This window comes from Ursus maritimus (genome assembly GCF_017311325.1).
Source record: "Ursus maritimus isolate PB19 chromosome X unlocalized genomic scaffold, ASM1731132v1 scaffold_X1, whole genome shotgun sequence".
In the NCBI taxonomy this organism is placed as follows: domain Eukaryota; kingdom Metazoa; phylum Chordata; class Mammalia; order Carnivora; family Ursidae; genus Ursus; species Ursus maritimus.
Window position 1 is genome coordinate 112,080,199 of NW_024423319.1, and position 27,792 is coordinate 112,107,990.

The 27,792-nt window shown below is 43.6% G+C and overlaps 2 protein-coding genes across 4 annotated transcripts in view; one reads left to right on the forward strand and one right to left on the reverse strand.

Annotated features, from left to right (window-relative positions):
- Positions 1–27,792, forward strand: part of CTPS2 (CTP synthase 2) — a 97,399-nt gene that overhangs the window by 34,342 nt on the left and 35,265 nt on the right. For all 3 annotated transcript variants that reach the window (XM_040633978.1, XM_040633971.1, XM_040633984.1), the window contains 4 exons: positions 634–722; positions 1,911–2,005; positions 3,862–3,924; positions 4,030–4,073. In XM_040633978.1, the coding sequence (XP_040489912.1) occupies positions 634–722; positions 1,911–2,005; positions 3,862–3,924; positions 4,030–4,073 (291 nt within the window). The remainder of the gene's footprint in view (positions 1–633; positions 723–1,910; positions 2,006–3,861; positions 3,925–4,029; positions 4,074–27,792) is intronic.
- S100G (S100 calcium binding protein G) lies at positions 13,753–18,867 on the reverse strand. The gene is made up of 2 exons (XM_008696417.2): positions 18,733–18,867; positions 13,753–15,436 (listed from the first exon to the last, which is right to left on the reverse strand). Exons 1-2 carry the CDS (start codon positions 18,865–18,867, stop codon positions 15,332–15,334), a joined length of 240 nt encoding a protein of 79 aa, XP_008694639.1. The 3' UTR covers positions 13,753–15,331.

Consider the following 27,792-nt stretch of genomic DNA (forward strand, 5'->3'; position numbering starts at 1 on the left):
TTGCTGTCTTCCCTCCATTTTCCACCTCATAGCACTGTGATCCTTCTAAAGTCTCTCTCTGTTCTCTCTGTTCCTTAAGACCTTCCAGTGGCTTCAAGTGTAAACTTTTCCTCTCCCTGGGTGGAGTCTTCTTTGAGGGCCCAGAGTGACCACCCCTCTGTCTCTTTCCTCTGCGGTTTCATGCAAGCAGTTCCTTTGCCTCCCCTCCTCCCTGTGTCTTCCACACACGTTCCCGCCAGCCTCCCCACATGCACGCACAGGCTCATCCTCGAGGGCTGAACTGCTCGGACATCACCTCCCTAGAGACCTTCCCTGATGGTGCTTCTTCCCATCTTTCCTGCAGGGTCGAGGTCTAGATGAAGAGTGGCACCTACTTATTTCCACAGCATTCTCTTTGCCCATCACAGCCACTTTCGCGCTATGGTGTGCATGCCTGTGTATTTGGTTCTGAGTCTTCCTGGAAGATTATAAGAGCCCCAAGACAGAGATCATGCTTTTCTATCCTAAGTGACCAGCGCAGTGTTTGCAAAATGAGTAGTTTTTGAATAGTTGGGTCGTAGTGTTAGATGCCTCAAGTATTTTTGAGTATCTACTTTTCTTAAATGTTCTTTTAATCTATTGGATGTTTTTTAGTACATAGACTCCATTGATCTGGAGCAGACCACCGAAACTGAGGACCCTGTGAAATTCCATGAAGCTTGGCAGAAGCTATGCAAAGCTGAGTGAGTGCCGAGGACTGTCCATACGAATTAGGAGAATGCCATTGTGCTTTCTCCATAACGATTTGATTAACCCCAATTCCTGATTTTTGTGCATTTTTGAAAGGTAGTCTGTCGTACTCGTGGTCATTAAGGGCGGTCATGCTGCACCCTCACCTCGTTCGCTTTGAAACGTGCCACGTTCATGTTTGTGGCATGTGCAATGGAGGTGGGTTTTATTTCGGGGGACGGTGAGGATTCTGTTTTGGGGAGAAAGTGTGTTGATTCTACTGAAAGATGCAGAAATAGATCTTACATATGCAACAGTAAAGTACAAGGATGACAACTCTTGTCTCTATATTTTCTTTTTTACATCATTTGATTGTAGGTTTTATTTTATAAGTAATCAACAGAACTTTTGGGGGCAGCATCGTATTGTGAGGGTAGCATGACCTTCCCAGTTAGTTCTTGAACTCTTGTTTTCTCCGATGAGTGTTTGCCTGGAAGGTCTCCAAAGTGTCTCCTAGCCAGGAAACTTTCATGTGCCACTATTTAACTAGCAATTGAAGTCTTAGGCTGATTTTACCACTTTAACTCTTTCTGATTATGCAAGAGATCTTAGCATTTTTCTAATAGTGCTTTTATTTTATTTTATTTTTAAAAAGATTTTATTTATTTATTTGACAGAGAGAGAGGCAGCGAGAGAGGGAACACAAGCAGGGGGAGTGGGAGAGGGAGAAGCAGGCTTCCCACTGAGCAGGGAGCCCGATGTGGGGCTCGACCCCAGGGCCCTGGGATCATGACCTGAGCCGAAGGCAGATGCTTAACGACTGAGCCACCCAGGTGCCCCTCTAACAGTGCTTTTAAAAGAACCTTAACCTTTTTTTTGTTCAGATAATTCTCTCAGTGGCATTTGTAATTTAGTTGAGTTTCTCAGTCACTATGCTCACATACCACAAAGACCTATCAGAAAATATGTATCGAAGTCAGTTGTGAAAAATTATTGCCTCTTCTTCATAATATTGGGAGGATTTTCGGAAGAAAGTTCAGGATATGAAATCATGCAGTTGATTCTGAAAATAGACCTCAAGTATATTCTCTAGCAATCATGCCAAGTGTTGGACTTGGGATCAGTAAGCCTGAGTGGCTGAAAATAAGAGTCTTAAAAAGAAAACCAATGTCTAATTCACCCTCGTCTTGTGTTGATTGCAGTGGCGTTCTTGTGCCAGGAGGCTTCGGAATCCGAGGAACATTGGGAAAACTCCAGGCCATTTCTTGGGCACGGGCAAAGAAGATCCCTTTCCTGGGTAAAACTTTAGTTTATGCATCTTAACTATGAGTTGATTATATTGTTGATATCTAGTAGGGGTAACATTTCATAGGGCTTGTTAACATGAAAGGTATGAACTTGGATTTGAATATTCAGGTGCCATAGTCTGCCACAGGGGCCCACGAACTCTGTCCTGTTTTTGTAAATAAGATTTTATGGGAATAAAGCACACCAATTTGTTTACATATTATCTGTGGCTGCTTTTATGATTCAGTGGTAGATTTGGAGACCTACAGCCTGCAAAGCCTAAAATCTTTACTGTCTGGCCCTTTGTAGAAAAGGTGGTTGACCTGGGACAACTTAGCAGTGTTCTGGTTGGGTAGCAAGAAGCTGGGAGAAGTTGCTGTGTACACCCACCCTTACCTTCTCCCATTTTCACTCAGATCCATCTTTTCACCAGTTCGAGCTAGAAGAGACCATCTTATGTCACAGGAAGAGCTCTGCTAAAATTTGGTAGAGCCAGGTCTTTTTAATGTCTTTGTTCAAATGTTAAAGCATGGCTTCTGGGCCAGTGAACCAGACGAAATGGCCCCTCAGTGGGGGAAAGGCAGGCAGCTCTGCGGCTGGGGATTCGGGCGGGGGTGGGGGGTGTGGGACAGGAAGTGGAGGAGAGGCCTGTGTTTCTCACTGTGCTTGGCTGTACTGGTGGGTTTATGACCCAGTGGACTGGCTTCTGGGCCTTTTACAATAGCAGCAGACTGTTCATTTTCTCCACCTCCTCCGTCCTTTGAATAGCTTCCTACAAGCTCTCCACTTTGGATCCATTTTCAAAAGAGAAGCGGGAGTAATTAGATACCTTGATACGTTGCTTTGTTTTGCCCGTCTAAGCTGGTCTGGGTCACTGTTTGCTTCTGAAGTAATCTTGTTCGGTTTTTGTCTAAAGGCGGTTGGTGTTCTTCACATAGTTTTCGCTGTATAGAATAGCTCGCAACTCTTCAGCTTTCTCTTTAACACAGAGTCTCTTTCCGTCCTAGCCATTTGGAGCTTTCTGAAGTTCCCCCCCAAAGCACTCAGCTGTTTCGTGCTCACCAACCTTTGCTGTAGTGTGCCAAGTATACTGATTGCTCTTCTCTGATGAGTCCCTTGTATACCTTAGACAGGTCTATAAAAACATCTGGAACGCTCCTTAGCATTTGTTGAGTGGAGACAATTGGTGGATGTGGAGATGGGTGAAGGGCCCATCCGTGTGGCAATGGGCTGGGGGCTACCCAGGTGTTTGTTTTCCTCCTTATTAAGCTCTCTGTTCCGTTCCATCTTGCACCTCCCTTCCCTGCTCGCCAGCATGCTCAAGCCCGCAGTGGAGATGCCAGCTTCCCCCAGCTGCTGCCCTTCTCTTGCAGGCAGGTTATAGGGCTGTTCTGGGCCCAGCAGCCTGGCACAGACGTCCTGCTCCTTAGATCCCACCCCGCTGGCCCGCCTCAGGCTGCGCTCTGAGAAGAGGAATTGTCAAGTCTCCCTCTTGAGTCGGGGTGTTGATAGACGTTCTTGGAAGGAATCAGGTGCTCTGGGACAGCCCTGCATCCCACGCATACGCCTCGATTTAGAGGCACATTTGGAAAGAGGCACATTTGCCTTTTGGACCTTGCCCTGTCTTCTCTTGCCCTTTTCTGAGCTTGAATTCCTTCTTCCTGAAGGCCGGGTGGTCTAATCCCCCCTCCTGCCTCTGCCACAGATGTTCTGAGTGCAGAGGGTACAGTAGTGAACCCGGCAGGCAGTCTTGCTCCCTCGAGCCTGCCTGCTAGATAAAGGAGATGGACAGTAAACAAAGGAATAGGAAATATGAAGTAATACAAAATGTGTTCATTTGCTTTATATATATGCTTTTCCAAATAGGAGTTTGCCTCGGGATGCAGCTAGCAGTGATAGAGTTTGCAAGAAACTGCCTTAACTTGAAAGGTAGGCCTGCTATTTGCTAATAACCTTTTATTAAAAAAATTCTTATTACTTAAAATATTTTTCAGCAATACTGGTGAGTTATTGACCTCATTTCTTAATCTTCAGATGCTGATTCCACAGAATTTGAGCCAAATGCCTGTGTTCCTGTGGTAAGTGGCTTGTTTATCTTTCTGGGTTGGGTTATTGTCATTTTGTTTCTGGCTCTGGCCTAAACGCATGAGGGAAGATTATTATTATGTTTTCCTTTCAACATCAGGACATTTTAAATTAGACGTGATTTTATTATTATTATTACTATTATTATTTTTATATCAAACGGCTCTGCTCTCAATAGGCCCTCTTGTCAGCTGCGCCTTGAAGAAACACACAGTCCTGGACTGATTGCTTTTTGCAGCAGTTTTCAAGCGTCGCGTGTAGGAAAGGATTAACTCCACTGTGACAACAATTTATAATAGCTAATGTTAATATGTGGGCTGTCCTGTCTTCAGGCTCTTGCCCTGACTGTCTAGTTTCCATATTGGCGGTCACCTGCCTTTCTAAAACAAGGGTGACGACCTTTCTTGAGCGGCTCCTCATCTTTCACTGATTCTTTTTCCTATAAAATATCCAGTCCAAGGTTCTTGGCTGGGATGGAAGGCCACTGTGCTCTGTCACCTGCGGCTTTGCTACCGTAGTCCCCCCCTTATCCGTGGGGAATATGTGCCAAGACCCCCCAGTGGATGCCTGAAACCGCAGATGGTACCCAGCCCTATATATACTCTATTTTTTTCTACTCTTCCATGTCTATGGTAGAGTTTAATTCATAAACGAGGCGCAATAAGAGATGAGCAATAACCAATAATAAAGTAGGATAATGATAATTCTATACTATAATAAGAGTTATGTAAGTGTGGTCTCTCACTGTCTCTCAAAATGTCGTATTGTGCTGCCCTCACCCTTCTCGTGATGATGTGGGCTGACGAAACGCCTGTGGGGTGAGATGATGTCACAGCATCGGGCTATGCTGCCCCTCCAACAGCATGAAACCATGGAGAAGGGGGGCTACTGTAATTCAAGTCGAGGTGTCCCCGTCGCTGCCATGCTTAGGACTTACATTTGGACAACCTGAACGATGTTTTCAAATGTATCCTGAGATTCCCCATACCTGAGATGTACCCGTTCCTGCAACCTCCTTCCCCTAGAATCTCAATGAAACCAATGAAGAATTTAATTTAAAAAGTAAACCAAACCTGATGACTGACAACTTCCTCTTCATCCTGGGAAGGCTATCCTGACCTCCGGTGTTTCCTTGCCTCTGCCTTCTGTGCCTCGTGCCCATCTCTGCCAGAGTGCATACCTCACCACTGTGATGGTTTTTTTTTTAAGTTTATTTATTATTTATTTTTGGTAATGTCTACACCCAATGTGGGGCTCGAACTCATGATCACGAGATCATCAGTAGCATGTACTTTCTACTGAGCCAGCTAGGTGCCCCATGATCACTTTCTTTTCTTTTCTTTTCTTTCTTTCTTTTTTTTTTTTTTTTTAAGATTTTATTTATTTGAGAGAGAGAGGGAGAGAGAGAGAGCATATGTGAGCATGAGCTGGGGGAGAGGGAAAAGCAGACTTCCTGCTGAGTAGGACCCTGAGATCATGACCACGTGCCAAAGGCAGAATTTTAACTGACTGAGCCACCCAGGTACCCGACTGCCCCCCCATGTCCCGTGATCACTTTTTTTTAAACAGTTTTATTGAGATGTAACTCACATACCAAAAAATTTAGCCATTTGAAGTGCATAATCCAGTGGCTTTTAGCATATTCACAGATCTGTGCGACCATTATCACAATCCATTTCAGACCATTCTCATTACCTCAAAAGAAACCTGACACCCCTTAGCTGACACCCCCAACCTACTCTCACCCCCAGCTCTAGGTAACCATTACTCTGTTTTGTGTCTCTGTGGATTTGCCTATTCTGGGCATTTCATGTAAATGGAATCATACAATACGTGGCCTTCTGTGACTGACTTCTTTCACTTAATATAATGGTGTCAATGTCTGTCTGTGTTATAGCATCTGCCAGCACTTTGTTTCTTTTTCTTGCTGAATAATATTCCATTCGATGGACTCAACAAATTTTATTAATCCTTTCATCCATTGATGGACATTTGGGTTATTTCTACTCTTTGACTATTATGAATGATGCTGCTATGACCATTGGTATACAAGTTGTGGTGTGGACCTGTTTTCATTTCATCTGGGCATATACACCTAGGAGTGGGGTTGTAAGTCATGTGGATTCTGTCTGTTTGAGCTTTTGAGGAACTGTCCCACTGTTTTCTACAGTGGGTGCAACAACTTATATCCCCACCAGCAGTATATGACGGTCCCAGTTTCTTTACTTCCTCAACATTTGCTATTACCTCTCTCTCTCCTTTTTTTAAAAAGATTTTATTTTTACGTAATCTCTACACCCAACTTGGGGCTTGACCTTACAACTCTGGGATCAAGAGTTGCATGCTCTACTGACCGAGCCAGCCAGATGCCCCATTGCTGTCTGTCTTTTTGGTTATAGCCATCCCGGTGGCTGTGAAGTTGTATCTCCTTGTGGCTGTGATTTGCATTTCCCTGGTCACTGAGGGTATTGAGCATCTTTTCATGGGCTTATTGGCCACTTGTATATCATCTTTGGGGAAATGTCTGTTCAGGTCCTTTGCCTGTTTTTAAGCTGGGTTATTTGTCTTTGTATTATTAGGTAAGAGTTCTTTATGTAAACACAAGTCCCTCATTAGATATACAGTTTGCACTACTGCATTTTGGGCTGGATTATTCTTTGTGGTGGGGGGCTGTCCTGTGCACTGTAGAATATTCAGGAGCCTCCTTGGCCTCTACCCACTAGATGTCAGTAGTACACTCCTCCCAACCCCCAATTATGACACTAAAAATTGCAGCCAAAGATCCCCTGGGGCCATGGGCAAAATAGCCCCCATTGAGAACCGCTGATTTTTAGAAATCCACTTTCGTTCCTCTCTCCTCCATCCTATTCCCTCCCTTCCTTTATGGTAGTCATTAATTGTATTTTTTAATAGGTTGTCTTTCTTTCTTTCTTTCTTTCTTTCTTTCTTTCTTTCTTTCTTTCATAGGTTATCTCTCCATTTAAAAAATACAAGTAAACCTATATGTCTGCTTATAACCCCCTCTCCTTCTTAGATAAATGGTAGCATGCTCTGCACATTTTTTTCTGCCTTGCTTTTTTAACTTAACATTATATGCTGGAGATCACTCCACGACAGGATGTAGAGATATTCTTCACTCTTTTTATAGCTTGCAATTCAGACCATAATGAACCATAACTTCCCAGCCAGATGGTACTTTTAAGTCCTATGCTCAGAAGACCTAATACTAGTGAAGAGTTCCTTATGAAGCTTTATTATAAGCATATTTCCTGACTAATGGCTGAAATGGCTGTGCAGGCAAATCATGGGTTTTCTTCCTAGTAGAATCGTGTCAGCGGATAGGAAGTAGTATTTGTGTGTTTGTTGTGTGTGTGTTGTTGTGACGATTTGACAGAGGGCTAGGAAGTGATTTGACCAGTAGGTGCCACTGTTAGATAGCTTTGGTAAGCTTTGGCAAGTCTTTGCGGACTACTCTTTGTACTGTGTGTGCGCGCGCGCGTGTGTGTGCGTGATAGCACACTTGTACCCAAACACATATATGGTTATGTATTTCCTTTTTAACAAATCCATTGGCTAGCATGCTTGAGACACTGTGCCCCCTGGTTTTTTGCGCTGCTCACTCCCTGTCAGTGCACAGGGAACTTCCACATGCTTCCCTGCTGTATGCATCATTTATTTAACAAGTCTCATACTAATGAATATTTAGGTCGTGTCCATTATTTTGCTACTTTAAATCATGTTGCAAATTAGTATCCGTGTACATCTGTCCTTGCGGCCCGTGCATGCACATTTCTATGGGATGTGTTCCTGGAAGGGGAATTACTAAGTCTGAGGATCTGTGCATTTTGCATTTTGATAGCTTCTATACTCATAAGTGAGATGGGAACAATAAAACCTAATTGCTACTGAACATCTTTATGGCCTGCGATCAGTTTGTTGGAGAAAAATAGCCTTAAGAGGCAGCATTTGTGCTGATGGTGAGAAGTCCTATTAAGGAGAACGGCTAAGGGAATAGAATCATCAGGCAGCAGATACCAGGCAGCCTGGGGAAATAGCTTAAACTTGAGCAAGTAACAATGACTTACAGCGGGTAATGGTCATTCTGGCCCTTCCAGCTAAAAAAGTAAATAATTCGGAAACCAGGAGCCTCCTTTAGGGTATATTTGCTGCTAAAATGTGTTTCATAGGTGTGGAGGAGGAAAAATAATCTTTCTTCCTCCCTTCTAGGATCTTGGCTGAGACCCGTCTGTCATAAAAGGTTAACAGGACAAAAACAAAGAAAGCGCTTTTTTTTTTTTTAATTTTATTTATTTATTTGAGAGAGAGAATATGAGAGGGGGAAGGGTCAGAGGGAGAAGCAGACTCCCCACTGATCAGGGAGCCCAATGTGGAGCTTGATCCCTGGACTCCAGGATCATGATCTGAGCCAAAGGCAGAGGCTTAATCAACTGAGCCACCCAGGCGCTCTGCAAGGAAAGCTTAATAACATATATACCTCCGGTATACATGGGAGAAACCCAGGAAAATGAGTGACTCCCCCACGTGGCCCAAACCATCCTGTTAAATAACCTCTCCAGCTAAAGACAAAAGATGATGTTGGGAGTGGGGAGCCAGTTATGGGGGTTTACCTGGAAAAACAAGGGTATGATTGTGATGCAGATTGAAATCCATGCTTTCTCCATTCATGTGAGTTTCTGGAGATTTAGTCCTGCTCCTCTTCCTGGTACAGAGTGGGAGACACCCTTACAGATGGAGATTTGCCTTTTACATGTAGATGCGTCTTCCCGCAGTAGAGACGTCGGCATCCGGGAGAGATATCTAAGAGAAGGTATCTCTTATACACACAAAAGGAGAAATAGAGTTTCTCTAAGAGTGAAGGTAGACTCTGGGACTACCAGGAGAGAGTGAATAAAATTTATTTTATTGTGTCATTTTTCTGCTTAATCCACAAGGTGAAATAGCAGGCTCTGGGAATTTCCTGAATATTTAGGGTTCTACAGCAAGTCTGATTTTTTGGCTGGCTTTAGAGTAGGTTTACCTGCTTTCTGGACAGGGCTTACCAGGAACGCAGCTGTGGGTGACTTGCATTCTGACTCTGTATCAATCACATGGCTGCTGCTGATACCCTTGACCTTGAGTTTGGCTTCAGATCTCTCCAGTTCATGTGGAGGATAGTTGATGGCACTGTGTACTTTATATTTAGAATATTTTTGGGTTTTGAGACATGTGTAGGAAGAATGATCTCAATCCAATATTTAGGTGTGTGGATATGCTTAATTTTTAGCATTTCTTTTCTGTTTATTGAAAATAGTAAATAAAAACCCCCTGAATTTCCATAAGATACAACACTTGGAAAACAAAATCCGTGTTCCACTTTCACACATATCAGTACACACATGTATACTTGGGTAAAGGTATTCATAAGGAAAAGTGAGGAATTTGAAGCATTTTAAGCAGATGTAAATGGACATTTGAGATTGTGGTATTTGATACTATTTCAGTTTTAGTTATCATAAACAGGACTTCTTTTATCCCTTTTTTGACCCAGGGATTTTCAAAGTTGAAATTAATTTTGCATTCAACACAGCGGATCTGTGGCGTAGTTACATCTAATTAAAAGTCGATTCAGGTGAAGGGTAATTTCTTTTACACATTAGGCATAATTAATGCATGACATTTTTCTACCTCTAGATGAAGCTGTTTGAAATGTTTTTTCTTCCATGTTATTTTTTTCACCAACTTTATATGGAAAGCAAATTAAGAGGCATTAAAACAAACCCAGACAGCCACTCAGAGTAACCTTTCAGGCGACTTTTTTATTATTTTGAAGGCTGCTTTGCATTTAGAACATTGAGTGAGCGTCTCCCAACTAACAAAACAGTCTTACAGAAGTCCTTTGGAGCTTTGTTGGAGCTGAAGAACTTTTCTTCCCATCAGAGCAGCTGTCGAGAAGGCAGCTATACTATGGCTAAAATAGCCTTTTATGGACCAGTTTGGGAGCCTAATAGTCTTTGAATCCTGTCTCTGTGGGGGCAGTAGGTTGAGAGTTGATATTAGGCTGTTAGCCATAGAAACTGCTTTCTCTCTGGAGAAATAACAGTTCTTCAGGCATGATGGCGGCCGCCTAATGGATAAGGCATCTTCTCCACCCAAGCCTCCCCCTTATGCGGGCCTACTTTTTGGAAAGAGATGGAGTGCGGTGCTTGGAATGAGCCCCCATTAGTGAATCACAAGAGTAGTCTATAATTTTAACAATAAATGACTACATGAGTACTTCAGAGCTAATGTATTTGAAGGCTTTTGTACCTTGAGCTCAAAGGGAAATGCCTTAGGAATAGGTATTTCAACCACTTAAAAGATTTTTCTGCGTTAGAAATAACTGGATGCTAGTGGAAAGAGATTATTAAAAAGAAAAAAGTCACTGTACATTTACAGCTTATCCACTTAAGTGCAGTTCCAAATATAGTGTATTACAAATGAACTGCTGTCACAACCCTGCTTGCAGTTTCGTTGGGGATTCAAGACATGCCGGTGAAACATAACCAAATATATGGGCAGTACGTGCATTGTGCCCACACTAATGCTAGCAGTGTTGTCAACTAGAACTTTCTGCTGTGATAGAATGCTCTGTATTTGTGGGGCTATGGAGCGCTTGAAATGTTGCTAGTGTGGCCAGGGAACTGAACTTTACATTTTATTTAATTTTAATTGATTTAAATGTCCATGGCCACTGTATCTGGTGGCCACAGTATCGCCCAGAGCAGGTAGAATCCAGAATCTGGAAAAAAAATACCGTGGGTTAGAGTAAGAAGGGAAGGTTGGCAAAGGCTCAGAGACTTCATAGAGAGGAGGGGAGGCATCGGCTAGACTGGAATGTCCAGGGTTTGCTCATAAAATACCGAGCGGCTTGGCTGAAGCATGCGGCTCCCATAGGGAAGTGAAGGGAAATAAGGGAGATTGGTGTGGATTTCTGGGGGTCCTTGAGTATCGGTGTCAAAATTAATCCTGAAAGCCCTAGGGAACCAATAAGATACTACCTGTCAACTGTGACGTACTATGCAAATACCTTACTCATTGCTGAAGACTTTCCAATAGGATGAGTGCTTTAGGAAGATTCAGCTGGCCTGGGATTGAGAGAGATGAGAGGGGAGAGAAGACTCTGGGCACAGCACTTGGTTGAGTCTTAAGGCAGCCTCAGTCTGCGATCTAAGGAGCTGCATCGGAGCAGGAGTTAGAGTAGAAAGATCTGGCTGGTGGAGCAGCTTTATGGAATGAATCAACAAGATTTAGTGACTGGATAGTCAAGAATCATTTATTCAGCAAATAGCTCTTGAACCTGTCCCATATGCCAGGCTCCGAGCTAGAGTTGGGGGTACATCAGTGAAAGACCAGATAAAAATCCTTGCCTTGATGGAGCCTACAGTCTAGTGACGATTGAAGTTTTGTGGTTGACAAAGTACTGTTGATTCAAGACGAAATTCAGGTGAATCCTGTTGGGTATGGCAGATGAGATCAGTGTTGGAAACTAGGCCAAAAAAGCCAAGGAAGAAGACATGTACATATACCCATACTACATACAACACTCCATACGTTTTCACCCTTCTTGAAGGTCCTCAGATGATAATTTGTCCAAGTCAGTAAATCATAGCCAGGTGGAGAAGGCATCTCTCCCATGTGTTTCCTGTGCATTGCCGTCATTCCTTTGAGGCCTTCCCAGTTTGCCCCACTTGTCCTGGAGGCCTCCTGCCTAGCCCCAGCCTCCACTCTGTGACCACTCCCCACTGCTTGCAGCCTCTTATTGGTGCCACCTCATCTTCCCGAAGCACATTCGCATCACTTTATGACTCCTACACCTTTCTACTCGCTTTCTGACCTTGGTTTATCATGGCAACCAAGCACTTTCATGATCTGAAGCCAGCATGCCCTCTTTATTCCCTGTAGCTGGCGTTCCACCCAAAACGAAGTATGTGTGTTTCTGAACTGCCTGGTACTTACACATGTATGTACTTGGGGTGTTTTCTCTCTCTCTCAGTTTTTTAAAAAAATTTAGTTATTTAAGTGATCTCTACACCCAGCGTGGGGCTTAAACTCACGACCCAGAGATCAAGAATCGCATGTTCTTCTGTCTGAGCCAGCCAGGCGTCCCGTGTTTTCTCTCTTTTATTTATTTATTTTTAAAAGATTTTATTTATTTATATGACAGAGAGACAGCCAGCGAGAGAGGGAACACAGCAGGGGAGTGGGAGAGGAAGAAGCAGGCTCCTAGTGGAGGAGCCCGATGTGGGACTCGATCCCGGAACGCTGGGATCACTCCCTGAGCCAAAGGCAAACGCTTAATGACTGCACCACCCAGGTGCCCCTGTTTTCTCTCTTTTAGATAGCCCAGTGCTGCGCCTTCCCTGAAGGTTCCCCTCAAGGCTTTTCCTACAAATCCCAGTTGGAAATACTACTTTTGCAATTAAGCCTTTTCCTGACCTGATCCCAGACTTGCCAACTTAGGATCTCAGAGGTCTAGAAATTTCTATCTCTTATGGCATCTTGGGTAATGCCTTGCCCATAGTAGTTGCTTTATACATGGTGGAGTGGAAAGAGGTAACATATATTTGTACTCTGAGGGGCCGATTAAGAGCCAGAACATAGGCTAAAATGGGAAGCTAGCATGACCTAGATATTAGAGCTTAGCAGACACCCATAAACAAAAAATAAGACCCAAAACTATAGACTAATGTTGGTTATTAATAAAGATGTAAAAATCTTATATTTTTATTTTGTTTTTTTTTATTTTTATTTTTTTAAAGATTTTATTTATTCATTCGACAGAGATAGAGACAGCCAGTGAGAGAGGGAACACAAGCAGGGGGAGTGGGAGAGGAAGAAGCAGGCTCCTAGCGGAGGAGCCTGATGTGGGGCTCGATCCCATAACGCCGGGATCACGCCCTGAGCTGAAGGCAGACGCTTAACCGCTGTGCCACCCAGGCGCCCCAAAATCTTATATTTTTAAAAAAGAATTTATTTATTTGACAGAGAGGGAGAGAGAGAGTACAAGCAGGGGGAGCAGCAGAGGGAGAGGGAGAAACAGACTCCCCACTGAGCAGGGAGCCTGATGTGGGGCTTGATCCCAGGACCCTGGGATCATGACCTGAGCCAAAGGCAGATGCTTAACTGGCTGAGCTACCCAGGCGCCCCAAAGATGTGAAAATCTTAAATACAATTAATATTAGAGTGGCTAATTTAACAGCATTAAAGAATAATTGATCATGACTGGACAGTGTGTTTGTCCTGGGGATTGAATTGATTGACACATTATATCGATCAGACAAAAGAAAGAACCGCCATATCACCATAGATGCTCTGTAGGCACTCTACAAAACCTAAACCCTCACGCTCACAATCTCATAACAAACTAGGAAGAGAAGGGGAGTTCTTTTTTTTTTTTTTTTAATATTTTACTTATGTATTTGAGAAGGAGAGAGAGAGCATGAGTGGGAGGAGGAGCAGAGGGAGAGGGACAAGCAGACTCCAAGATGAGCACAGAGCTTGATGTGGGGCTCGATGTCATGACCCTGAGATCATGACCTGAGCTGAAAACAAAAGCTTGATGCTTAACCAACTGAGCCACCCAGGTGGCTGGAGAAGGGGAGTTCTCTTTTTCTTTTTCTTTTTTTTTTAAAAAGATTTTATTTATTTATTCATGAGAGACAGAGAGGTAGAGGCAGAGGGAGAAGCAGGCTCCCCAAGGAGGAGGGAGCTCCATGCGGGACTCAACCCAGGACCCTGGGATCATGACCCAAGCCAGAGGCAGACACTTAACCGACTGAGGCACCCAGGTGCCCCAGAAGGGGACTTCTTAAACAAGAGAAAGATTATCTTTTACAAACCAATATCAGACAGTAAACTCAATGGGGAAATAATGGGGGATTCCTATTAAAACTAGGAATGAATAAAAGATATGCACTATTGTGACTAATAAAGTTGTTAAAATGAGACCAACTAATGCTGTCTGGAGAGTGCAGCTGGCGTTTTCCTGCCTGTTTGTAGATTTTTTAATCAATACAATCTTTTGGAGAAACAATTAGGTGGTCTGTTTCACAAACTATAAAAATATTCATACCCTCTGACCCAGACATTTGCTTCTCAGTAATTCTCCTGAGGAAATGTGGTATGTTGACAGAGATATGAACAGGTATTCATTATAGCATTATTCAGGAGAATCAGAAATGGCAACAATTGAAATGGCCCACAATGGGGAAATAGTTAAGACTATTATGGGGTATCCCTGCAGTGGAGTATAATGAGCCATTAGAAATGTTTAAGGCTTTTGATGCAATAAAAATGCTCTTGTATCAAATTAGAATGATACAGATTGCATTTAAAGATTTCCTCGCTGTGTGTAAAAATCTCCTTTGTTTCTTGGTGGTAGGGTTAGAAGTAATTTTTCTTTCTTTCTTTTTTTTTTTTTTTTTTGGTTAAATTCCTCTCCAACACTCCCTCTCCCTCCTTCCCCCAAGCTGGACTCAGCAAGTGGAACTTGAGGCAAGCTAGCTGTTTCTCAGATCCTGAGAGTCCCAGCAGCACGGGGTGCCAGAGCTGGGGGGGCCCTATGTCTTCCTGTCCCTTTTATTTTACACATTCCATGCCAAAACCAAGGCCACCTCCTTAGTGATGGAGCAGAACTGACTCTTGTTCCCGGAATGTTTTTACTCCCCAAGAGGGTCATTGATTCAAAAAACACAGTGAGTGCTGGAGGTGACTTTAAAGACAAGTGTCTATTTTTTGGAGTCTGCTCCCCACTAGCTGTTTACTAGAGTTGAAATTGGAAATGATGTGAGCACTGAGTGGCTGGGGAGGGAGAGCAGAAACAGGGCTATTTTGATGGAAGACTGGAGTAAGGACGTTGGTTTGGCACGTCAGAATTCTTTCTAAGCCTCTGACACTACCTTTGCAGTCTTGGTGAAGATCATGAAACTGTTCTCAGCCTTTCTTAAAAAATAAAATTTAAAAAAAGGTATAAAATTAAATGCATTAAACTAAGGTTACTTTCAAGTCTATTAAAACATGGGGATCAGTACTTGACAAGGAGAGACATGTCTAAGAATTTCTTTATTAACAATAATAGGACCTCACTGCCAGATCATTTTAATTGCAAAGAATTAAACAGAGACATTAGCGATTGCCTATAGAATGGGGCCACATCCCAGGTACTCTTCTTTTGGTGGTTGGAATGATGATATATTGTTTTGTTTTTTTTCCTTCACTGGGATATCTTCTTCACTAACACCTGGAATTCTTCAAAACTAACTTCTCCATCTCCATTCTTGTCCAGTTCTTGAAAGAGGTCATCTAGGGTGCTGGGGCCCTGGTTTTAGATGAGAAGGATGGGAAAGGGGAGAGGAGAGAAAAATGAATCGGTTACCGCTATCCATTTTCTGAAATTAGATGCTGGGTCTGTGTTCCAACAAGGCAGCTGAGGTTTCGGTTACATGCTGCTCCATGTCACCGAACTGGATACCTGGTTTTTCCTATATCACACATTGATCTTTTTGTAAAAAAAAAATTTCATTTATTTCGAAAGAGAAAGAGAGAGAGTGTGTGTATGTGCAAGCAGGGGGAGGGGCAGAGGCAGAGAGAGAGAGAGAGAATCTGAAGCAGACCCCCTGCTGAGCACAGAGTCCTACACGGGGCTGGATCCCAGGACCCTGAGATCATGACCTGAGCTGAAATCAAGAGTCAGATGCTCAACCAACTGAGCCACCCAGGTGCCGCACACATTTATCATTTTAATATCGATAACATGTGTTTTAATATACAGTTGACCCTTGAACAATGCAGGGGTTACAGGCACCAACCCCTCACTCAGTCGAAAATATGATGGTAACTTTTGCCTCCCCCCAAACGTAATGACTAAGAGCCTACTGTTGACCAAAAGCCTTCCTGATGACATAGAAAGCTGATGAACACAGATTTTGTATGTTATATGTATTAAATACTGTATCTTACAATCAAGTAAGCTAGAGAAGAGTGTTATTATGGAATTCATAAGGAAGAAAAAATACATTTATAGTACTGTAAAAAAAATCCACGTATAAGAGGACCCATGCAGTTCAAACCCATGTTGTATAAGGGTCAACAGTAATTGGTTTTCTGTGTCATCTTAAGTATTTTTCTTTATGCCTCTAAAAACATTCTTTTGAGAAGGAATCTGAAGGCTTCACTGGACTGCCGAGGAGCCCATGGCCCACAAACAGTTGAGGATTCGTGCCCCAAGGTTTTCCTGGGAGCTGGTTCTATGTAACCTGAGGCAGCACGGTGCCATGGGCTTTCTCTAGCCTGTGCACTGCTCCCAACTACCCTGGAGGAGGGGATCCCCTTTACAGAGGAGGGAACTGTGCTCCGGGACAGCTGCTAACTGGCTCCAGGGCCCACAGCTGGTAAACAGGGGCTGGAGGTGTAAACATTGACTCTAGAGCTCAAGGCCTTAACTAGGATCAACCCCAGTTTTTCCTAAGCCCCCAGGTTGCGGCCCACCTCTACACTCTGCACATGACTGGGTCGGTGGTTCTCACACTTTGGTGCACAGCGGAGTCACCGGATGGGCTTGCTGACCTTAGGAAATACAGACTGACAGATCCCACTCCCAGAGTTTCTGATTCGCTAGGCCCGGGAATCTATACTTCCAACAGGACCCCAGGTGGTGTTGATGCTGCTGGTCCAGGACCGATCGATCACACTTGGAGAATCACTGCATGAGATGTTGCAAGAGATCATGTTAAGCTTGACTCCCTTTTGACTAGTGCTACTGCTGTAGTGTTTTAAGCAGGGTTAAGTTTTGTCTCTGGCCTAAAACTCAAATCTTAAAGCCATTACAGCTCTGCCTTTCAGGTAGGAGTTGAGCTGGGGTGAAATAGTACCTAGGAAACTCACTGAAATAACGGTTTAGTTTATAAGTCAGCTTCAACATTTTTTAAAAATTGTGGTAACATTTACCATCTTCATTATTTTTTTTTAAAGATTTTATTTATTTATTCAACAGAGAGACAGCCAGCGAGAGAGGGAACACAAGCAGGGGGAGTGGGAGAGGAAGAAGCAGGCTCATAACGGAGGAGCCTGATGTGGGGCTCGATCCCAGAACGCCGGGATCACGCCCTGAGCCGAAGGCAGACGCTTAACCACTGTGCCACCCAGGCGCCCCCAGTCTTACCTTTTAAAACAACTTGTTTGAGTAGACTGCCTAGGCTTTCCTGTCAGATTATTTCTTTTTCTTTTTCTTTTTTCTTCTTAATTATTAATATTCCTTCCTATTATTATTTTTCTTCCTTTTGGAAAAATTTCAGAATGTTTTTCATAATGTAATCTTTCTCAGAAAACTTTGTCTTAATTTTTAATTAAAAAGTCTCTTTTTCTGGGGCACCTGGCTGGCTCATTTGGTACTGCACGCAACTCTCGATCTCAGGGTCCTGAGTTCAAGTCCCACATTGGGCATAGGGCTTACTTAAAAGTAAGTGAATAAAATAAAAATCAGGAAAGTTTTTTTTTTTAAGTCTCCTTTTCTGCTAGTTCCTTTAACCTGTTTTTAAAAATTATTTTATATTTTAACTGTAAGCAAATGAGGAGAGATTGGGTTATAAGGTCATTGAATTCGGCCACTTTTTAGTACTAACACCAGAAATGTCAACAACTACGACCAGAAACCTCCTCCCACTTCATCCTGGTAAAAGCGACATTTCTGGTTAAAATCTTGTTAGCAAATGTTTCTTCTGAAGTTACAGCTAAATAGTGACCAAGGCGGATGAAACAGTCGCATGGTCGCTTCCATTTTGCAGATGGCTTTTAGTTGTGAAGGAGAGAAAAGTGTATTGGAGCAAAGGAAGATCAGCCCGCCTCTCTCTCCTATTATTGCCTCAAGATGCACTTCGATTTGGACAACTCTGGGATGGTTTTGAAGAGAAACTGTGTGGCTCAAGAGATTTAATCCCTTCCTGGAAGTTGTTTAGAAATGCATGGCTGCCTCATTAACACAGATTTAGGTGCTTAACACAAATTAACACAAATTTAAATGCTTTTGAAATATTAATGGGCTTCGCCAGATGGCAATTTGTCAGCGCAAAGTGGGTTTTCTCTATGGATTGCCTAGTAAGTGTTGGTCTTCTTGACAGATCCTACCTATAATGGTGAAGCCCGTCCAAAGCCAACTAATATTATTTTGCACACCTCTTTGTTTTCCTAAAAGCCTGGCCCGGGGGTGCTGAGTCCAGGCTGAAGGCCTTAGCGTGTTGGCTTGGTGACCACCCAAGAAGACTTGGGTCTTCCAGGCCTAGCTTCATTGAAAGTGCGCTCACTGCTTCCTTTTCCTCTGGCTGGTCGTGGAGAGTTCTGTGCCCAGGCTGTGGGGCATAGAAGGCTTGGCCCCTGCTTTCTAAGTGCTTGCCATCTGAGATGTGGTCTGCCACCAGGGAAGAAAACACACGTTCAAGGGCCCTTAGTCAAGGGATGCCCGCGCCTTGGCCGCTGTGTGCTCTGCCCCAGAACTCGGAGCCCCGAGTTCAGTACTGCATCCCTCCACCTCTCCTGCGTTCTCTCTTCTCCGCTCCCCTCCCCTCCCCTCCCTCCTCACCCCCTGAGGCCCCGTTCAGGGCTCCGCGGTGGCGCACTCACTTTCAGTAAACTGGGGAATTCCGTCTGAATCAATAGCTTCAGCTCCTCCTTCGACAGCTGGTCTGGATCGCCTTCTTTGGCGGCGTATTTTTCAAAAATGTTCTTGAGTTCTTCGGGAGACTTTTTTACGCTCATTGCGGTGGCCTGTAAATTGGGAAAGAAATGAACTCACCAAAAAGTGGAGTTTTATACTGATGATTGCCGCCACTGCAGTGCCTAATACTAATCATCTTAGTATGTTAAATGTCTGTTTTTAGAGTCCATCTGTGAGGAGACAGTCCCTGGAGCCAAACCCTTTTATTAGAAATTGCGACATTCTCCACTTTGTATGCACCTGGTCTGTGCTCCATAGGCTGTGGTCTCGAAGAAAGCTTTTAGCTTCAAAATTACTGGTAATATCTTTAGATGGCACAAACCCACTTTTTCTCCTGACCATTATCTTTCACACCATTCTGGAAGGAAGCAGAAGGAGCACCAGGTAGTACGAAAATCACACTTACCTGGTTGCCCAGCAGCAAGGCAGCTAGAAGAACCAGGTAGGAGTGTAAAGAGTTGAGCAGGATCCTGACTTTTATAGTCTTCACAGACACACCACCCTGATTATGAAATTTTCCTTTTGTTTGCCATTTAAGGGTAATTATTAATGGTTTTTGAAACCCAAGCTTAAGACTGCACGAACCTCATAATTAAGGGCAAGAGCCAATAAATGGCCACCTCCACAGTTGCTTAATGGTTCAGAGTCCCAAGAGTAAACTTGGATTTTTTTTTTTCCCCTTACATTGTATTTTCCCTCCAATGTGGCATTATGATATTTGCTCACTCTTCACATTTCAGAAAGCTGAACTGTGGCGGGTTGGATATTTTTCAGTTTAGTTCCGTATTTAGGCTTGAAATAATAACTTCCTTCACATCCAGAAAAAAGAAATGCTATAATGGATGGTTCATACTCTATAGTTTAAGAAATTGCAATATGGCCCTTGAAGTCCCTCTGATGTTTCGTATAGATTAGGTGCTTAAATATTCAAATAACTGGATGAATGAATGAATGCACAGAAGTATCACTGAAAAGCATGCTTAAGAAGTGGGGAGAAGATACGCAATAATTTGTGCTTTTATTTAGCAAAGCAAGATTACCAAGTAGCATGGTAATTTTTCAACTTTTTCATTATTCGTTGTTCCCATATCTGCCTTTTTATTTCTCGTTACCCCTTTCCTTACCACATATATGTATATATGAATTTTTTTTATTGAAGTAGAGTTGACACACAATTTTATATTCGTTTCAGGTGTACGACTTTGTTTCCCCCCAAATATATTTTGTTGATCATTCTAAAAACTTGTGAAAACACTTGACTTACTTTTATTCAGTTGGAAATACTTCAAACTTGTGGACCTGCCAGGATTTAAAGCTGGAGACTAAATTTATTTCTATTGAAAGAGTTCCATGAAAGAACAAGGACATTTCCAGAGGACATTAATCTAATACTGATTGTAACTCACAATAAAGGTTTCCAGATTGACTTTAAGAGCTCTTATCAGCTTTTAAATACTTGCACGCTTCCACGCTTGTATAATTTTCTCTGACCCTTCATTATGTCGTGTATAAATTGAGCGTTATACTATTGGACTGTATTTTTCTCTGACACTTTTCAGTTCTAAACTTCTAGGGCCTTATTTACCTCGGAGAACAAATGTGAAATCTTAATAGTTTCTTAAAAACTTCCCGCCAGTCCTGAGCATTTATCATTCCATGTGCCTTCACTGTCCTTGTATATGTTATTCTTGCTTTTATTATGTATTCTTTGACTTTGGTATTCACCAGTATTGAATATATATGAGCTCACTTCTTGGAGTAAAGATAAGGATTCTGGGTTTAGTTGTAAGATTTTATGCAAAAAGATTCTGATTTTGGCAATGCATTTTCATCAAGATTTTAGAGAATTTCTGGTGTTTTTATACTTATGCTCTGTTTTACTTGGGAGGAAGTCGGCTTTTGTTGAACAATCATAGCAAAAAATATCTTTTCCTTCCAACACCCTTTTAAAAAATTTCCAGTCTACAGAAAAGTTGCAGTAGTCGGTGAATACCAACCTACCTTTTGCCTACATTCATTTAAGAATCAGTTGCTGACTGATTTTCCCCCGAAATACCTCAGCATCTTCTCTCCTAAGGGCAAGGACATTCTTCTATACGACCACAATGCCATTATCACAGGCCGAATTCAAATCTCTCCAAATGTGGAAATAGTATCTTAAGTCATCTGTTCTCTCAAATTACCACCTGTGAGCTAAACTCAACATGGCACTTGTTATATTTTTGGAGTCTATATTGAAGAAATGGTTTCAATAACTGTATAATGTATAACTATAATTTTAATAACTGTGTATTATAGGACAGATATATGTTACATATAACACATGGCATATATTGCATATATGGGGTGTGTGTGTGTGTGTGCATGTGTGTGATATTAAGTCTAGGAGAAACATTTGGGACAATTTGGTTAAGTCTTTAAGGCTTCACATCTACAGTTTCAAGGGAGAACCTCTGATTAAAAGAGGTCCAGTGCTGGGACACCTGGCTGGCTCAGTCTGTAGAGCAAGCAACTTTTCATCTCAGGGTTGTAAGTTCGAGCCCCCTGTTGGGTGTAGAGATTACTTAAAAATAAAATCTTTAAAAAAAAATAAAAGAGGTCCAGTGCTATTTGTTCTCAGAACTTACGCTTGTAGTAAACACTAACAGAACTTGAAAAATGACCCGTGGGTTTTAAATTTTCACTTGCTCACCTCTGCCAGGCATGTCTCATCTCTTTTGTTTCTCTTTACCTATGGGCTCCAGTGTGAGGATAAACCTGCAGTGGGAAACATGAAATCCACCAATAGATATTCTCATGAAACATTAACTAAAAATATATGGAGACGGGCGATAAACACAGGGTGTGTTCAAAAGAGTGCATTTTGAAACTAGAGAAGGGGGAAAATGACAGGCACAAGATTGGTAATGGAAAAATGGAGAGGCAAAGGTTATTTATCACTCACCATTCAATTGCTTGATCTTTGGACAGACTTAAGTTTTTCTTAGGGAAGCCAAGAGTAACTTATTTGCAAAGCTCTGGTACCACAGGTGTCCGTAGCTGTGTTATTTGATTCGAAGTCCACAGCGGGTAGTGCCTCGGAAAGCACCTTTGGAAGGGGGTCAGCGTCAGGCCCTGCAAAACAAAATGGGCAGGCAGTGCTATCCTGAGTTTGTGTTGTCTTTGATCCTGAGGTTTAGAAAAGAGCCTGACCACTAAGGCACAGCTGTCCCTAAATGCTGTGCGACATCTTCCCCTTGCCTGCCTACTCTGTGCCCTACCACTGACTTCACCTTCTTCTCATGGAGGGCTGGCTCTTCCCGTGGCTGAGGGCTGCCCTTGGCCACAGCACCCTCTGTGGAGTGGGTACTGCTGTTATCTCCAGTCTACAGAGACGTTCAAGGAGCAGCTCAAGGTCACGGCGCTGGGCAGTGCTAGAGCTGGGATTCTGGTCCAGGCCCAGGCTGCACCCTCAGCCGCCATGCTGCCTCCCCCTCTCAGGAGGAGGGCTTCTGTGAGGAGAGCTGCTCAACGTTAGTGTGAGGCCCAGAGGTAGGACTTAAGTGTTACGTTCACAGTTGAAGGTATAAGAATGTTCTTTTCCTGATGGAAGTAATGCAGGCTTTCTTTTACTGGGAAAATGAGTTGAAAAGACTGGAAAATATATAGGTATTTATGGGAGTGCTTAGTGCCTTCACCAGTGTGGATGCCGTCATCCCGCTGCTGGTGATGAGGTGGGCAGGGAAATAACAGTTCTGTGTCGGGTGAGACGCTCAGCGGTGCCCATGCCTCAGAGCCAGGCACTGCTCCTCCCCTCCCCGATGCTGAAACGATCCGCCTGGAGCTCGGGACAGTCCGCAGCATCTCAAAGACCCCTCCGTTGCTCATTGGCCGCCCACCAGTCCCTTAGTCTGCTCTATCCGTTTCTGATAAAAATCCGGGGAGATTTAATTATAGAGCACTTGACTGGAACCTGACATTGTGTTGAACTCTGGTGGAGAGAGAGAAAAAGATCCAGTCCTTGTGCTTGATGAGCCCGCCCTTGAGCCCATGAGAGGAGGCACGTAAAGGCAACGATGGAGGGGGGTTAAGGTTGTGTACAGTGAAGGGCTATATTACTTTCCTCTGGCTTCTGTGACAAATGATCGCAAACTTAGTGGCTTAAAACAACACAATTTTTTTTTCTTACAGTCCTGGAACTCAGAAGTATAAAGTGGGTAGGCAGGGCTGCCATTCCTTCTGGAAGCTCTAGGGGAGAATCTGTTTCTTTGCCTTTTCCAGCTTCTAGCATCTTCCAGTCGCTCTCTCTTTCTTTTCTCTCTGACCACCACTTTGTCACCCGTCTCCTTCTTTCATTCGGACTCTCCTGCCTCCGTCTTATAAAGACCCTGTGGTTAAAGGGGCACCTGGGTGACTCAGTCAGTTAAGCGTCAGACTCTTGATTTCAGCTCAGGTCATGATCTCAGGGTTGTGAGATTGAGCCCCGCATTGGGCTCTGTGCTCAGTGTGGAGTCTATTTGAGATTCTCTCTCTTCCTCTCCCTCTATCCCTTCCCATGCTCGCTCATGCACTCTCTTTCTCTGTCAAATAAATAAATCTTAAAAAAAAATTTAAAGACCCTGTGGTTACATTGGGCCCACCCAGCTAACCCAAGACAGCCTTCCCATCTCAACAGCCTTAATTTACTCAGGTCCGCAAAGTCTCTTTTGCCATGTAAGGTAACCTCTTCACAGGTTCCAAGGACTAGGGCATGAACCTCTTTGTGGGGGTTATTCAGCCTACCACAAGGACTAATTCAAAATGAATTCACAGCGTATAGGTGATTTATTTGGTTGGGTGAGCATAACAGCATGGTGTTAATTTGGGCCAGTAAGGAGAACTAGAGGGTGCCCTGAAAACATGGGCCTATGTGGAATGGTGGGGAGAAGGCGTTTTAGGAAAAGTAGTGAAGAGGCAATATATGTGTAGAGGGGTTGTGGGGAGGGGAGCAGAGGAGCCATTAGCAATGGACCTCTCTGGCCAAGGTGGAAACCACAGGTTAGAACACGTGAGGAGAGCATAGCCAAACTGGGTTCCCAAATGAGGTGGAACCCGAGCGCCACACGAGGAAGAGTGTCGATTCGCTCTGCAGTGAGGGAGACTACTGGAGCTAGCGTGTGACACAGAATGAGTTCATACTTTATAAGCATCAGTTGGGTCATACTTTGTGCACAACTTGAATATGACTCATCAAGCATAGAAATCAGAAGCGGGCTTGAAAAAAAATGAGCAGAAAAAACTAATGGGCAGGAGGAAAGGAATGGGTTGGGGAAATCCTTGTAAAGAATACTTGAGGCATATACTAGAAAGTCTGAGAAAAATCACTGTGTGTTGCCTAAGAGACTGGAAACAGCCTGCTGGGGGCGGGGGAGCTCTTTCAGTGTCCCCAAATGAAATGTCCAAAGACAAGGGATAGGAGGGAAGCTGACCTACCTCACGCACTGGAATTTCATCTTTGATAAGAGAACCTAACTTCCCTAGACTTTGTTGTTAAGGCATGTGGGACGCATGAACCCAGTCTTGAACCCATTACACTTTTATCGTGGGCTGCAGAAACTTCAGTAAAGGTTAATTAGTGCTGTATTTATCCTTCTGTGATACTTCTCCATCTAAAGCTTAATCACCACCAGCATTCGTTACTTATTGACCCTTTTTTATTTTTCTTATGCTATATGGCTGGCTCCGTTCCAAGAAAGGACAGATCTGTAGTGGGAATCAGACGACAGGCAGTATTTAGGCAAAATCAGAGCAGGCCAAGACAATCCTTTTGCAATGAAAGAGGCATTTTTCCTCCTAGATGCAAATGTAGGGTATTTTGGAAATGTCAGGATTAAAACTAAAGCGTATTTGAGGGTTTTTAAAATTTTTTTAAAAAGATTTTATTTATTTGAGAGAGATAATAAGCACAGGTGGGGAGGGGCAGAGGGAGAGAGAAAGGGAGAAGCAGGCCCCCCACTGAGCAGGAAGCCCACCTCGGGGCTCGATCCCAGGACCCTGGGATCATGACCTGAGCCGAAAGCAGATGCTTAACCCACTGAGCCACCCAGGAGCCTTGAGAGTTTTTTTTTTTAACTACCCCAGTAATGATAAAGGATATGTTTTGAAACTGATGTCTCTCAGGCTTTTCGTGGAAGGAATACCAGGCACAAAGATGTTTTCCTTAATTTTGTTGCTGAATCAGGTTGCTTATAACCCGAGAGGCAGTCGGTCATACTGCCAACTTCAGAGGTCATGGGAGGGACCTGTAATTGAAGGCAGCTAGTTGGGCCCGACTTGGCCAGAAATGAACTGTGTTCTCTACCTTCCCCAACCTTCCCCTTCCAGTGTGTTTGTATTCCACCAGCTTGTGCCCGGCCTGGGGGTCCTTTGCCTGAGGGTCTGATAAGCATCTTCGGATGAGGCCTCCTGAGCCAGACCAGAGAGAACAGCAACTCTCCCGCTCGTTCTCGCTCTGCTTTTCGCCTTTCACTGATGTTCGGGACACTGTTCGGCGTTGGAAAGCTACTTCCCTCCGCTCCCCCATCTTTTCTGACATTTTCTTTGCCTTCTCCACTGGTTTCTGTGCTAACACGTTTTAATCAGAGGATCACTGTGGCTGCTATTCCTTGGGATTTCTTTCTGTGTTATCATTTCAGGAGAAGGTTATAGTTACTGCTTCTGAAAACAGCAGGGATAATGTGAACTAATACCCTAGTGGAAGGTCGAAATAATATATTTCACTGTTTGGGCTTTAAATTTGTATTTTCATTAAAATAATACTATGCACAAAGTTTACAAAGCCAACATGTTCCAAAAGGCCTGTAATGAAAATATTTAGTAATCTTCACACCCCCTCTGCCACCCTCAAGTCTTCCAGCTGTTTCTTCTGATATTTACCTCCATGTTTTATTGTTTTTATGTATGTATGTAAACCCTACCCCCAACATGGGGCCCAAACTCACGGCCCCAAGATCAAGAGTCACATGTTCTACTGACTGAGCCAGGCAGGTGCCCCCTACCTCCCTGTTTTTAAGTAATATTCTCATATTGCTCTCTCAGAGATTTCCAGATTTCCATTTATGTTGGAGGAATATTTAACGCCCTCAGGCCACCCCTGTGCCCACTGCTTTTTTCTTTTGAAAATATGTTCTGGTCTTGTGTTTGCCAAGTTCATCTCAAGTAAGCAGTAAGGCACGTTTCCTGTCCTCGGGTGGGTCATTTGAGTTTTCTTAGTGGTTCATAGCAGAACATTTCTTGAAGACCAAGCAAGCCAGTAAGTGCACAAACTAGGTTCAGAGACTCTTCCTGGGCAGAAGAACCCAACACAGGAAGTAAGGGTGGATTGAACAATCACAGAACACTTCTGTGAAACCAGGGGGGGTTTATCACTGTGCTCTTCCTCCATGGTTCAGGTTGTCTTAAACATAAGCGAAGATTGAGGCTGTGGTGCGTAGTGCAGTCTTATCTGCCCTTTCCTAGAAAATGCATAAGGGGCTGGGCATTTTAGAAGCAGCTCAGCTTTGAGAACTGGAAGCTGATGCCCTCTCTCACCTCACTCCAGTAATACTTAATCTAGCCATAATTAGCCAACCAAAGAAGATAGGAAAGAGATGCGAAGGCAAAGAGCACTTCAGACCTGTGCGCTCCATCCAACAAGGGGAGTAATCAAGTTTTTTCTCCACCCCTTCTCTTCCGTGACTCTTAGAGTGTCCTTGGATCACAGGGTTCAAATGGCTTGGAAAGTTCTGGAGCGCTGATAAGATCATACAAGTTCTAGGAAAATTTTGACCTCAGGAAGTTCTAGTTGTCCAGGCTTCCTATAGATAATACGTGGCAGTTAAGGTATGGGGGACAAAACTGAATGACAGGTTTTATGAGAGGGAAACCCGAGCAGTTCTATCAGAACAGGTTAACCTGCCCAACTATAGTCTAACAGCTTAAAAAAACAATAGGTGAAATGGAACCATGAGATCTGGGAAAACAGAGAAATGACTTATGAGAACGGGCTTTTCATAAAAATCATGTATTTCTGAATTTCTGTGAAGTAATCATAAAGATAAATCTGAAATTGTTTGGTCTGAGTTCATTCCTTCCTTCCTTCATACATTCATTCATTGTGTACCTGGGCCTGTTCCATAGTTACGAGAGGCTGGGAATGCCATGTAAGAAAAAACAGCACTGGCCCAGCTCTCAAGGATGTACAGTCTGACACACAAAGCACTCTACAGACATGAACTGAGGGAGGCACTGTGGGAGGGGTGCAGAGATAGGGGGTCCTGACTAGGCTATGGCGCCTGGGAATATTAGCTCCCCGTAGGAGTTCATATTGGATAGTTGAGCTAAGCTGTCAAGGTTGAAGCTGGTTTAATTTCAGAAAAGAAGATAGGGGAATGGGAAATGTTCTGGGCAGAGGAAACAGCACGTGCAAAGTCGCCATGGGGGGAGGAAAGCACTGGAGGAACAGAAGGAAGGCCACACCGACCAGAACTCAGGGGACGGTCCGGAACGTGAGGCTGGAGGACTAGGCTGGGCTGATACCATGCAGTCAAGAATTTCAAGCTGGGGAAATACAACTACTTCGCCTACACTGTGCAGGGTAGACTGGGGCCATGTGAACTCGGGGCAGCCGTTTGGTAAGCTCTGGCTGTAGCCCAGGTGAGGGGCTGTGGTTTGGGTGGTGGTTGGAGCTGTGGATGGATGCCGGAAGTCTGGAGGGGGTGAATTGATAGGACTGGACACATTGGACATGAGGGATGAAGAAGAGGGAGAGATCCAGGGTGGCCCTTAAGTTTACGACATACAGAATGTGCTAGAATGGATTACATTACCCCCCTTTTTGTTTAAAGGACTCCTTCTAAGGTTTTCTACAAAAAAGTATCTTTGGTGTATTTTCCCACAAGGATTGGCAGATTTGCTTATGGAGAATCTTTAGGGAATGAAGTGGGCAGTGGGGGAGGGATGTGAATAGC